This window comes from Larimichthys crocea, chromosome XIII (genome assembly GCF_000972845.2).
Source record: "Larimichthys crocea isolate SSNF chromosome XIII, L_crocea_2.0, whole genome shotgun sequence".
Lineage (NCBI taxonomy): Eukaryota > Metazoa > Chordata > Actinopteri > Sciaenidae > Larimichthys > Larimichthys crocea.
The window spans coordinates 19,972,035-19,984,832 of record NC_040023.1 but is presented as its reverse complement, the minus strand read 5'-3'; the positions used below and the strand labels follow the sequence as shown (position 1 = coordinate 19,984,832).

The window sequence follows — 12,798 nt, the reverse complement described above, 5'->3', positions numbered from 1 at the left end:
CACACACACACACGCACACACACACACACACGCACACACACACACACAAACATGAAACACACACACACACACACAAACAGACAAACATGAAACACACACACACACACACACACACTTTCATTCCTGATGATGACATACTTTGCCAAAGTGAGGGCTTCCGCTATTCATGTGATTGAGCTCATGGGCAGAAAAAAGGCAAGAAATGAGAGCGAGAGTAACAGTGAGTCAGGAATAACACTGTGTGTTCTGTTCCTGGCTTTTAATTATTGACCCGCTTGTCTATTTAGCATAAAGCATACCACTTGACATGCAGATGCATAAAAACACACACACAGGGTAATCATAGCCTCTCTTGAAAATTACAGACTATGAATGTAATGATGGACCTAAGAGTTTGGGTTTAAGAGTGGAGAATTTCAGTGAAATGCTGCAATGTGCAAGAGCCAATGTGTGTGCATATATCTATTAATACAGTTATGTATAAATGATGAGCAGAGTCAAACTTTATGTTTAAGGAAAATACAAGCTTTTTTTCTGTTAGATTCATCCATTATTGTTCAAAGAGTTTCATGAACTGTGACTGTCTGAAAGTCACAATAAAAAAATAAAATAAAAGATCATCTATGAGATTGTTTGTATGTGTGTGTGTGTGAGATCGTACCAGTACAGACAGCTCTACAAAGTCGGGGACATCCAGGTACTCGGGGTCCACAGTGGGCCAGGACTGTTGGAGGACGTCTCCTCCCTGCTGGAGGAGGGGGCTGAGGGGATTTTTCACCTGGCAAAGACCTGAGAGAGACCCAGGAGGAAACACAGGAGCACAGCACTGAAAAGACCTGCGGTAATGGGTTATATTTCAGTAAAACAAGCCTTGGAAATTGCCAGGGCTGACTTTTTCACCAAGTTTGTTTTCCTTTTTGTAGAGTAAAAGTATCTTGATGAAGGGTCAAAAAAACCACAACCACCCCCTGACCAATCTGATCTAAAGTGTATATCCCACTGGAGGCACAAAGGAAGGATGTGAACTTCCTCTATCCTGAGCGTGTGTGAGAATTACAAACAACGCATGAGAGTGAAACGCAGAGTGCAGAAAGAGGTCATATGTTCCACACTCGTATGTCCTGTTTAAAAAAACAAAAAAAAAACACTACATACTGTATGTGAACACAAACAAAATACATACAGCCTCTCACACCTTTTCCTCACAGTGATCATCTGTCAGGTTTTTCCAGACTGCAGCTATCAGCTGGATAATGTGTTTTTTCCGGAACCTCTTTTCTCTCAGCTGTGTGCAGGATGCTGATGTATGTGTGTCATCGACAATAAGGGGATGTCCTCCAGGCCAGAGTCGGGGCAAATGTTCATACGGGAGGCAGGAAAAGTGACGCTAGATCTTCCCTCGTATTGTTTGTTTTCTACACTTGGTTAAGAGCTCTCAGCATCGCTTTCAGTTTCATTTGATGGACAGTGAGTATATTTTCTGGTGAAATGTTAACAGCAATACAAATAAAAAAATAAAAAATCTCATTTATTACTTCATACTGGTACTGGTATTAGATGGGTGTCGACATTAAGTTTATCTGAGGCGACTTCCTCTTACAGACATTAGGAATAACCTCATTCTAACACAAACTTCACATGCATGTGTCACAAAAAAATAATTTAAAACTAAATTAATAATGTACATTAATTACATGCACGACCTCTTGTCATATCATGGGTGAACTGTTTATTTTTCTGTAAGCATTATACATTATTTGTGAATGATATGCATGTCACCAACCTGCCCAGAGTTCAGAAGCCAGGTGAGGGGCCATGGGAGCTGTCATCATTACCAATGCAGCCAGAGATTCCTCAAACTCCACGCTGTGCTGGACCACCCTGGCTGTTGCACTCTGAACACACAAAAACACAAAAATGTGATTTCCAAACGCTAACAATAAATGTTTATTTCACGGTACAGGAGAGGCGCACTCACACTCAGTGTATTGGTAAGTCCCATCAGGCGAGAAATGGCTGCATTTAAAAGGAAGTCCTCTGTGAAGTGAGAGGTCACCTGAAAATACCAACAAAAAAAACAGGTGTCATAAATATGGTGGGTGCATCTATACTGTTGCTGTGTCGTGGAATATTTTTGAGTCAGCCGCCGGAGAGTTATTAGAAAACAATGTCAGGCGCAAAAGAGAAGCCTCCTTCTTGTTATCACTATGTGTACCAGCTGAAGGCACACAGTGCGTCAACATTCCCCTGCTTAGCCTTCTGGGAAGAAGAACTGATTTGGGAAGGGCCCTAGGGAGAAGGAGGTCGATCACAGAGGCTTTTCTGAGGGACGGATCAAAGGACCGCCTCAGCTTTGGGGGCTTATGGCAAACAGCCTGAGGTCCTTTAAAAGCACTGGCCCTGAGGTGTGGAGAGAGAATCAAACCTGGCAGCCAAAGGACGCTATTTATAAAGTGTGAAAGGAGACAGACTGGATTTAAAATCAATTTCCATCCCCTCTTTCTTTTACTCTTTACTCTTGGGGTTTCAGGTTACGATGGATGGACAGGTTGGAACCCAGGACTATATATTGTAGTGCATATTACCTTGAACCACACATTATATAGTGCCTTGTAACTGAGGAAAGCAGGGTTGCCAATCTATTCTAGAGATCACTTTCCAGGGCTTTTTCAGTGATGATCAAGCTGATATGACAGACACGACTCACGCTATAAATGTTCCTCTCTGTAGAAGTCTGCTTTAAACGTATACTTGAAAACAATTGGTCAAGTTTTTTTTCCAAGTTTTGAAGGATGCATGGGAACCCTGGAAATGGCATCTTGTCATGCTTTCCAAAAGTACAATTTATTGCAGTGTAAAAAAAAGGGCTAAAGGAAATAGATCTTGAAGATGAACACCAACATGCTGTAAAAAGTTGGGGTTTTTAATATGGACACATTACTGACCCCTCCTGGTAATGACTATTACAACATCTAACTGTTAAACAAGGTCATCATCAGAGATTTTCAGCCATTTATTCAAGACCACAGCCAACCTGAGGCTATGGACTCACTACCTCCTGAATGGCGTAGTTCTTGTTGTCCCAGATCTTCTTGGTCTCGCCCAGCTCTTTCTTTTTCAGCAGGGAGGGGTTGGGGACATCTCCTAATTCCCGAGCCCCCCTCAGCTTGGTCACTAGCTGCCAGAGGCGAGACTGCCATCGCAGAACCCCAGGGAGGGCGTCCGCTGGGGTGGTAGACAAACATGGGAAGAAAAGAAGACGCAGAAGAAAAGGATATTTTGACATACTGTGTGAGAAACAGCTTTTCACTGTATACAAATGGAGCTCAAAAAACAAACATGCTCTGGCATCATCATGAATTTATAATGCTAAATAATAAATTAAGGTGTCATGGCTCACTCTTCACATTCCAGAGGATGTCCTGTTCAGGTGGTGCGGCATAAAGGATGTAGAGTCGAACGGTGTCCACACCATACTGCTGGACCACCTCTTGGGGGTCCAGACCATTGTGTTTAGACTTGCTCATCTTCTCCCACGTCACCTCAATAGGACCACCACCATATGCCACCGGCTCTTTACCTAGAAGAGGCATGTTAGTAGTCAGAGGTCATTGATAACTGGACAAAGTGAAAGTCTCTTTCAGTCATCTCAGTAATCAGTAATCTCACTATGTTTTTATTAACATTGCTTCCTATTATTGGCTCTCCTGTTCAATCATAATTAGTAATGGCGAAAAAGAAAAATATATAAAGCCTAGTCAATCTGAGTCTGTGACACCAGCATCAAAAGGCTTCGCTCTCTCTGTAAGCCACCAGTGTCTCCTGTTTATTCGGTTACCAAGCAATAGAGAGAAGCTGAAAATCCTTGGGCCTGAAGCCAATTGTGATAGACCTCTTAGGTCTGTTCAAAAGATATCTTGCGATTTGAATTTTGTCAAGAGTAGCTGGTTAACTTGTCATTCAAATGGGAAGAGCTATATAGCACAACACAGAGAGGGACTGCTATTTGCAGCATAAAAGGGATGAGGTTGGATACTGATGTCAGTACATACTACAGTAAATAGGAAGAAAGGAAATGCCGTCATGACTTATTTGTGTGCAGTTTTATCTGGCAGAGCCACACACAAGGAAGCCCACTCCAATTTGTTACAGATGTGTCACACTGACAAGCACCCTGCAGATTCAGGTAGAGTGTACCTGTGAAGTCTATTTCTTCTCTTTTTAGGTACTGGCCGCTGTCTGCCAGTTTGAAGGTCTGGCCCTTGATCAGACCCTGGACCAGCAGCTTCCAAAAAGGCTCCCTGACACACATAAAGAAAGAGGGTTATAATTAACATTCAGACGTGTTCATGCACAACAAAAAGCATACAAAGCACTGTGCTCTGTACCTGTGGGTAACAAGACCCTGGTCCCTGCAGAAGTGACAGAGGAAGCGAGCGTAGTACAAGTGCATGACAGCGTGCTCCTTCCCTCCAATGTACACGTCCACCGGCAGCCAGTGATCCACTAGGTCGCGCTCAAAAGGCCTCCAAGGAAGAGTAAGAATGTCAATTTATGCATCTAGAGTGATATTAAGAGATTTGTTAAGAAATTAAGTCTCAGTGTGGGAGCATACAAGATATTTGAAGATCTTTAATTATTCTGAGTAGTCGTTTTTGCAGTCTTATTGGTTGATGCATTTCCAAGAGATCAAAAGTTAAACTTAGTGTCAAGTACTGTGACATCTTTTTTCCATCCTCAGACTTTCTGCTGATGATTTATGTAGGTGTTGTTTACTCTTTTTATTTTTTATTTATCCATGGAAGCTTCCGGTGCTTATGCCAACTACTCCAACTAAATATGACAAGCATGACTTCCTGTTTAGACATGTTTACAACAGCAACTGTAACAGCCACTGTGACTTAGTTTAGGGCTCACTATATGCTGTTAGAGTTCAAGCCTTTTATTAATCTACTCCAGTTCAGTAATTCATTTTTTATGGCGCATTCATTTCATTATCTGGAGTTTATCTGGATATAATTAATATGGATTTTGCCATGTAAAACTCTTTGTAACTTTGTTTTGAAAGGTGCTATATATATATATATAAAGTCTATTGTAGCAAAGCAGACTGTTGTCTGTATACACTTCGTACAAAACAATTTGTCACATAGCATTTGTTTTTATGTACTTTATAAATATGCACACACACATCCTCTAGGGGGCAGGCCAAATCTGATACACAAGGATCCAGTGATTTAAGCCTCCTCTATCTCACTGGATTCACTCACCAGTAAAAAATACTGAAGCAATATGTGTTTCAAATTGAGCTCCGATGACTCTAAAACTCTAAACTCAGCTTCTCATGTTAACAGTTGAGTATTCGTGGAGAAAAGTCAATCTAAGATTAACTGAGCCCGGGCTGTTTCTTTCAGATTTCAACAGGAGAGCTGCATGTGGTTGTGTGGTGGCCTGGCATGATGGTCAGCAGAGGCAGGGATTCCACCTAATGATGCTTTTTAGGGCAGTCTGCTATCTCTGCGTGTCACCTTTCACACCAGTCATTACTCTCCTCCACACCTCTCTGGCTGATGGTGTCTCCGGGTAATTGAACCAGGGGGGGGAAAAAAAGTTATGAACTCACAAGGCTGGAAATAATTTAGCCTGTTTTCTGGCATCAGGCCAGAGAACTCAAATACATAACCACACACACTTCCATATAACACCCTCTTCCTATTTCCTTCCCCTTACTTGCTGTTTTCAACATGCCCTGTTTCCTATTTTCATCGTTACCCCTGGTGCGCATGAGGCTCAGCAGGCTAACTGAAATGCACAAATAGTGTAATTGCTTTTTCTGTTGTGCCATAATCTGTCCCGTTAAGAAAAGTGAGGGGGAGAGAAGCTCCCCTCCCTTTTTAAAGCAGCTTTACAGCTAGGTCAGGGCACTGGGAAATTAATCTCTTTTGTTAAGCTCAGGGTATCGCCATCATCCCAGCAGGTGACAGCCATGGCTCCATAATCTCTATTGGCAGTGAATGCAACTTCTAGGCCAGTGTGAGAGTGTATGAAGGTGTGTGTATGTGTGTGAGAGAGAGTGTGTGTGTGCATGGACAGTATACGCATAAAACGAGTATGTGGGCAAGAGTGGGTGATCTTACAGTCAGAGTAATTATGTGTTTGAGTATAACTTTCAAATAGCACATATAGAACAAAGTGTGTGTGTGTGTGAGGCAGGAGAGAGAAGTTTCTATTTACACTGCAGATTACACAGAGAATTTTTTTAAATATCTAAAAACAGGCAGATATGCTTATCCGCCCACTGCTGGAGACACTTGTGCAGCTTTCTCTTCATTTTCATTTGAACAAACAGAGTGTAAATAAGACCTGTGCACTTTGTGCTAAAAATCTGTCACAGTGTGAGAAAAAAAGATGCAAGAGGGAAAAATAAATAGAGTCAGCCTCACTGAAGTCTCGGGAGGACGATGTTCATACCTGTTTGGGTTACGAGGGTCTGTGTATCTAAAGTAATACCAGGCTGAGTCCACAAATGTGTCCATGGTGTCAGTCTCCCTTCTCGCTGGGCCCTTGCATCTGACAGAAGAGACAAAGAGAGTTGGCAAAAGCAGCACAAAAATCAATATTAGGCTGACAAATTAGAAAAGCGATTAAATAAATGATCCTTGTTTGTATGCTTAGTGAAATGGCACATTATGTGATCTGTGTGTGAGTGTGAGTGCAAAGCTGGCTCCATCTGGCTGTGGGGGTCATGTCCCTGTAGAGAAGCACAGCTGAAGCCAGACTGGCACCAGACCTCTGTTCCTCTGCCCTGACTAACAGGCTGTGCTAACAGGGAACAAACCAGCAGGGCCAACACATGATCACCTTTCTATCCATGCCAAACAGCACTTGGATACGTGATGCGAATCTGCCAACATCACTTTCACAGTGGAGGAGAGGACATCCGCAAAGACACGAGGGGACGGCGGCGTTTTTTTTGTTTAGATTTGATTTAAAGCACTTAGTGGAAGAGCGAAAGCGTCTGCCTTTTACTTTATAATGAGTCTCAATAGAGTTAAAATCAGTGTCCCAGAAAGATAAACAGAAGCACAGCTTTGAGCTTTTACTATGTGCAACAGAGCACGTATCATTTCCTGGACCTTATGGGATGTCTCTGTTTAGTCTAACCCTCTCTTTGAGTCAGATTTTTTAATCTCACACTCTCTCACACACACACACACACACACTCACACACACTCTCACACACTCTCTCTCTCTCACACACACACACACACACACACACCCAGAGGCAAAACCCCTCAACCACCTACCATACCAGTCTATAATAAGGCTGTAATGATGAGGTAAGAGCTGAAGGTTGCCTAGCAACAAGAATAAGGTGTAGCAAGTGTGGCAAGGTGTAATATTTGGAAGCCAGGTGTTATTTCAAATGATGAAAATCCAGCAGTATAAAGAAGCGCCTTCCATCACAAAACAATCCAAAAATAGAAACTTCATAATATTAGGAAAGACAATTAGTACAAACACACCAGACTGGCCAATCAGAGGCCAGATTGTGGTCGTTTGACACACAGCTGGTACAGTCAGACTACTGAGGACCAGATGAGACAATGCACAGATGTATTCTCTCTGGAAGTGGTCCCTTCTCTAAGCCATCAAAGGTGCTCAACAACAAAACTAAATCTGAAGCAACCTGTATGCACGAGCGTGTGAAGTGAAGAGTGTGTGTTTGCAGGATGAGCCAGAAAGAGCCAAAAGGCTCTCAAACAGATGAGGCAAGAGAGGCAGCTGCCCACTCCATGAAGGCTCTCTTCTCATGGAAAATAGCCGTCCATCTGCTGCGTGTGTGTGTGTGTCTGCGTGACTGCCTGCAGATGTGTGCGTGCTGTGCTAACTAGGTGGTCCCTCTCTTTACCTGTGAATTCATGGAACAACACACACCTCCTTCCTAGCCAGGCTAAGCTGAGGCAGGGTTCAGTTGGCAGACCAATTTACAGCGCTACGAAGGTTCGGTGTGAGGACGAGATGAGCACACAGAAAACGGCTTCCTGAAGGACAAATAAAACCTTCTCTCGTCACCCCTTCTCTCGCCCGTGTTCCCCTCAAACTTTAATTGGACATGGTCGACGAGTGAAGAGAACAAATTTCCACAGACACTTAACAACGGAGAGGAGATGGGAAGAGAGGAGATAATGGCGTCTTGGCGTTTATAGCCATCAGTCACCGCTGATGGGAGGAATTATAGTAGCTTTGAGGAAGTGAGTGAACACAATCTGATGACTTGTGCCATCTGCGACTGAGTGGGCCATTGTTTTAATCAACATGGTGCCATGACGGTGATTAGTCTTATTCAGAGAGGAATTCCCATGTCAGCGAGGGACCCTGGAGACGCTGGCTGAGAAGGCTTTCTGCATGCTCAAACGTTTTCAAACATTCACCGAGATCACTCCTCGCTGGCGAGTGTGAGTGTGGCATGTAATTACGCCCATGTTCGAAAAGTGCATGCACGTGCATGCGTGTACAGTAGTTGTGTGCGTCTCTGGAGGCACAGCTGGCTTATGTAACCTCTATCATCATCTCATGCTGCTCTTGTCACAGATGCCACTCATTACATAAGCCCGTCAGAACCAAAGTATTAATCACACAATTCACAGCTCGCTCTCAGTGCTCTCAGTGTTCTTGTAAAGCTGTCAAGTCCTCTCAGCCCGCATGACAGCGGGCTCATTTTGTCGGTGCTGATCTCCTGAGGAAACACAGGATGTGCAGAGGAGAGGCCGCAAATGGAGACTGTTTGTTCATAATTCGATTCTCACTCAACAAACACCATAATGGACAGGATCATTTCCCAAATAACTCGTCATCGACATCGACAGAGCTGAATGGGGTGGTGGTGACTCACAAACGGGGTCTAAGAACTGAACAAGGACTTCATGCTTAATTATTGAAAGGATTCCCACACCTACCTGGACAAAACTTCAAATACTTGACTGATTCAGGCAAAAAAAAAAATTATGGAGAAAATGTTTTTCCTCCAATGTCCTTCGACTGCTCCACCGCAACTCTCTGTGATTTACAGAGTTTCCTGATGGACAGGCAAGTAACTGCTGTTAGCTAATGTTAGCTGGTGTTTTGGACCACCATGAAGAGGAGGATTTCAGGCCCGGTGAGTGGGGGAATGTTATTGGGGAGAACATTGCTGCTTTTAATACTAATCTTTAAGATTGTCTCTTTGGTGGATTTGGCAACACTTTGTTCAAAGACGGCTTCTCATACATTCCTATGAAAGTTGCTCACTGGATGGTCCCTTTAAGAGACAATGTGGGCTGCTCATGCAGAGTCCCATGAGAGATATAATTTATAGTTGCAAAAAAAGACAAAAGTCAAATATAGCATCTTTAACCGTAAAGACTATCCCTGTAGCTGTTCCTCTGGATGTTATGTTTAACACGACAGAGGGCCATATAGATTAAGCATATACATCTATCAGTTTGTGTGAGATTAATAAAACATAAAAATAAATCCAAGTAACATGTCTCAGTGTTCTCACCTGGGACATTTGCAGCTAACCCAGTCATGAGCAGCCTCCAGCGGCGACGCACCCTTTCCTGTGAGAGACGGCAGTTTAGGTAATGTGACTGGTAACTCCTCCTCAGGGACAGCAACTGGACCACAAGACCCACAGTGCACCACAGGGATGGGTGTGCCCCAGTACCGCTGTCTTGATATCAACCAGTCCCTGAGCTTGGAGCTGGTAAGGTGGCCACCAACCTTCTGCTCTCTGGCCTTCTGGGTAATGGAGTGAAATGCCTCTTCTCTGGTGAGGCCTGAGAACTACATAAAGACAAAAATTGGGTCACGAGTACTTCACATTTTAACAGCATTGTGGTCATAATTAACAGTGCGAACCTCATCAGAGTTAATCAGAGTTTGTGTCTCATCTTCACCGCCTTTCAGCACAGTGGTCCACCTCAGGTTTAGAGCTTTGGACACAGACAGATCCTCCTCACTGCAGTCTGGGATACCTGTCAGGTGCAGTATGGACACGCAACAAAAAAGAAAACATGAACTTACAAAGACATACACATAACACACATAACTGATCTCTTGAGAGAGAGAAAAAAAGTCCCCCTGTGGTGATGTTAAGTGTGTTATGATGTGACTTGTTAACAGTCCCTTGGGTTCCACCTCGAGCTCTCTGTGAGACAAACACCCACTAGTTTACACAGTAAAGGGTCCACTGGCTTTTGCATCAGATCTTCTAAATCTGAAGAGTGTTTCTGTTTTTTCATCTATAGTATCAGCTCCCAGATGCAAACACTAACCAGCTACAATTTCTCACTGATTTTGAAACACACACCCACACGCATATATACTAATGACTCACCAATCACGGTATCGAGATAGCCGTCAAACGCCTCCTTGTGTGAGATGACCAGGGGAACCTCGTGGCCGGTGAACAGGTTGTGAGCAGTGACCTCGGTTAGGGAGTCTAAAGAGCAGAGGGCAGGGGGTGTGAAAGAGGCAGTGCTGTCTCCCCTGGTAGCTCATTATCAACAATCATTTACCGCTGAGACACAGAACACCTCAGGTGAATCCCAATTAACAAATACTCACTGCAGCGACTATATCCATACTCTGACATTCCACATGCATGCATACTATGTAGACAAATACAGTACAAATCTATAATGTCAAATGATGATTGATTTTTCACTAGATTGCACTTTTGTTAAAGAGGCAAAAACACACATATGATGATCTTCCTCCATATCATGAACCTTGACAGAGACAGCTCACCTCTGCCAGGTTGATAGGCTTTCTCCAGGACAGAGCGGACTGAGCTACTACCATGCAGCAGTCTGTGGGACGGCAGGATAGCCAAGTAAGCAGCGCCGAACACCATCTCTGGGGACGAGCTGTAGGCTGACAGGGTCTCCCCCGTCTCCTCTCCGTTCACCTGGGAGATGAGAGAAGAAAGCTTGTGGGAACCTCTCAGCGTGCATGTGTCAACAGCCACACTGAGGCCGAGTTAATGAGGAGGACCTGCTGGCTCGTCGGACTGCCACACAAAGTGATTTATTTTAAAATATGATGTCAACTGTGCACGTTAAGGCGTTTTAAGAGATAGACAATTTTGGGTTCAGTATCTTGCTCAGGGACACTTGGACATGCAGTCTGTTGACAGTTTCGGGTTTTGAGTGAATTTTGGATGGATTGCTAAGTGCAAGTTTTATGTTGTGTTTAGTGCTAACCAACTATTGTAAATATTACACTAAACATAATCATCATCACCATCATCACTGTGAGCATGTTGGCATGCTGAGGTTAGAATTTAGCTCAATGCAAAAATGTGTCTAAGTACTAGCATAAATAAGAAATAAACAAACTAATATAGTGTCAGTTGGACTGAGATGCATTCAACCTGTGCTGTATGTCACTCTTTGATGCATAATAAGGCTACAGTGTCTTTAATCCTGTAATTATTTATAGATGACACACTCAAACATATCTTCAGACCCCTGGGGAGATAATTCAGCAAAGAGTTCCTGTGACAGTGTATAATGATGTAATATAAGACAAGCAGCCATCCAATGAACTAACCGACCCCTGGTTTTAACTTTAATTATGCATTCTGCTATAAACGAAAGAGACACACCCACGTAAAAAAAAAAACAACCCAAAAACCACAAAAGCACTCACACACTCTTTGCTCGGGACATGTGAAGATTTTTTAAATTAAGCGACTGACTTGAGTAACAAGAGAACTTTAATAAGGGTGTTCATCGGGCTCTCAGCTGGCTTTTTGCAACCTCTCACTTTCAAATGGCAGACGTGTGAAGAACTGTAAATACGGCTCAAAGAAACCTCAATAGAAGCTAATCTGTGACATCATCTGTTTGGGTAAATTACCACTTGCAGATGGATGCACCCGCTGAATGCGAACAACAAAGTGAAGATTTTTATGTTTTGGTACATGATTTTTAATTGAAATATATAAATAAACACAGGAATCCAAAATAAAGAAAGCAATCAATGCTCGGGGAAAGGGAGATGAAAAACAGAGGCTGGGGGTTGCAACGAGGAAACACTTGGTGGAAAAAGGTTGAAAGATTAGAAGAAAGCAGGAATGATGAATGAATAAAAAGCAAGCAGGGGAAAGGGAGCTGAAATTCACCTTGAGTTTGAAATCAAAGTAGCAGCCGGTGCAGTCTCCAATCCAGTTTGCCTGCATTGCTTTGACACCGTACCACTCTGGAAGATCTGCCAAGGCGTCCAAGAGAGGCTGAAGGAGGGAGACAGAAACAAAGACACAAGTTTACTACTTTGTACAAGTTTGAAAAGAGCTCTGTGGAATAGAATAGATATTTTTTTTATAAAAGGGGCAACCAGTTCCTTATAAGTATATGGAAGTCCACAGTACTGGAGAATAATGCAACTGACTCCAACTCAGTGTGGCCTCTTTCAAAGCCTAGCCAATTTATTTTGACAAAGCAGCAAAGCCGACCAGGTCACATTATGCAGACAAAGAGGGATTTTCAAAAATCCTGACCTCCACTCGCCCTACTTTCCTTGATATCACAAAGCAATTGCCTATAAAGCACACACTCTGTCCCCCAAACACGTGCTGCTTCACACATGCGACAACAGTTATTCTGCATGATTAAAAGAAGCTATGCATATCAACGAGGCTCAGGCCAAAAAGCCACAGCTGGGCTGAGGCCACTGGTGTTATAACTCTCCATTTCCTTTTCAGTCTGTCACAATCTATTACCTACAACCCCCCCCCCGCTCCCCACCCCC

At 43.3% G+C, this 12,798-nt stretch overlaps 1 protein-coding gene across 2 annotated transcripts in view; it reads right to left on the bottom strand.

The window, feature by feature from the left end:
* Nucleotides 1–12,798, bottom strand: part of lars2 (leucyl-tRNA synthetase 2, mitochondrial) — a 30,468-nt gene that overhangs the window by 2,623 nt on the left and 15,047 nt on the right. For both annotated transcript variants that reach the window (XR_003463531.1, XM_027286508.1), the window contains exons 8-20: nt 12,173–12,280; nt 10,795–10,954; nt 10,382–10,486; nt 9,904–10,019; nt 9,545–9,828; nt 6,472–6,570; nt 4,389–4,526; nt 4,198–4,301; nt 3,401–3,580; nt 3,056–3,225; nt 1,979–2,056; nt 1,784–1,895; nt 662–789 (exon numbers count right to left, since the gene is read on the bottom strand). Coding sequence is in view for 1 of the 2 variants with exons in the window: in XM_027286508.1 (XP_027142309.1) it covers nt 662–789; nt 1,784–1,895; nt 1,979–2,056; nt 3,056–3,225; nt 3,401–3,580; nt 4,198–4,301; nt 4,389–4,526; nt 6,472–6,570; nt 9,545–9,828; nt 9,904–10,019; nt 10,382–10,486; nt 10,795–10,954; nt 12,173–12,280 (1,782 nt within the window). In the remaining variant the exon portion in view is untranslated. The remainder of the gene's footprint in view (nt 1–661; nt 790–1,783; nt 1,896–1,978; nt 2,057–3,055; nt 3,226–3,400; nt 3,581–4,197; nt 4,302–4,388; nt 4,527–6,471; nt 6,571–9,544; nt 9,829–9,903; nt 10,020–10,381; nt 10,487–10,794; nt 10,955–12,172; nt 12,281–12,798) is intronic.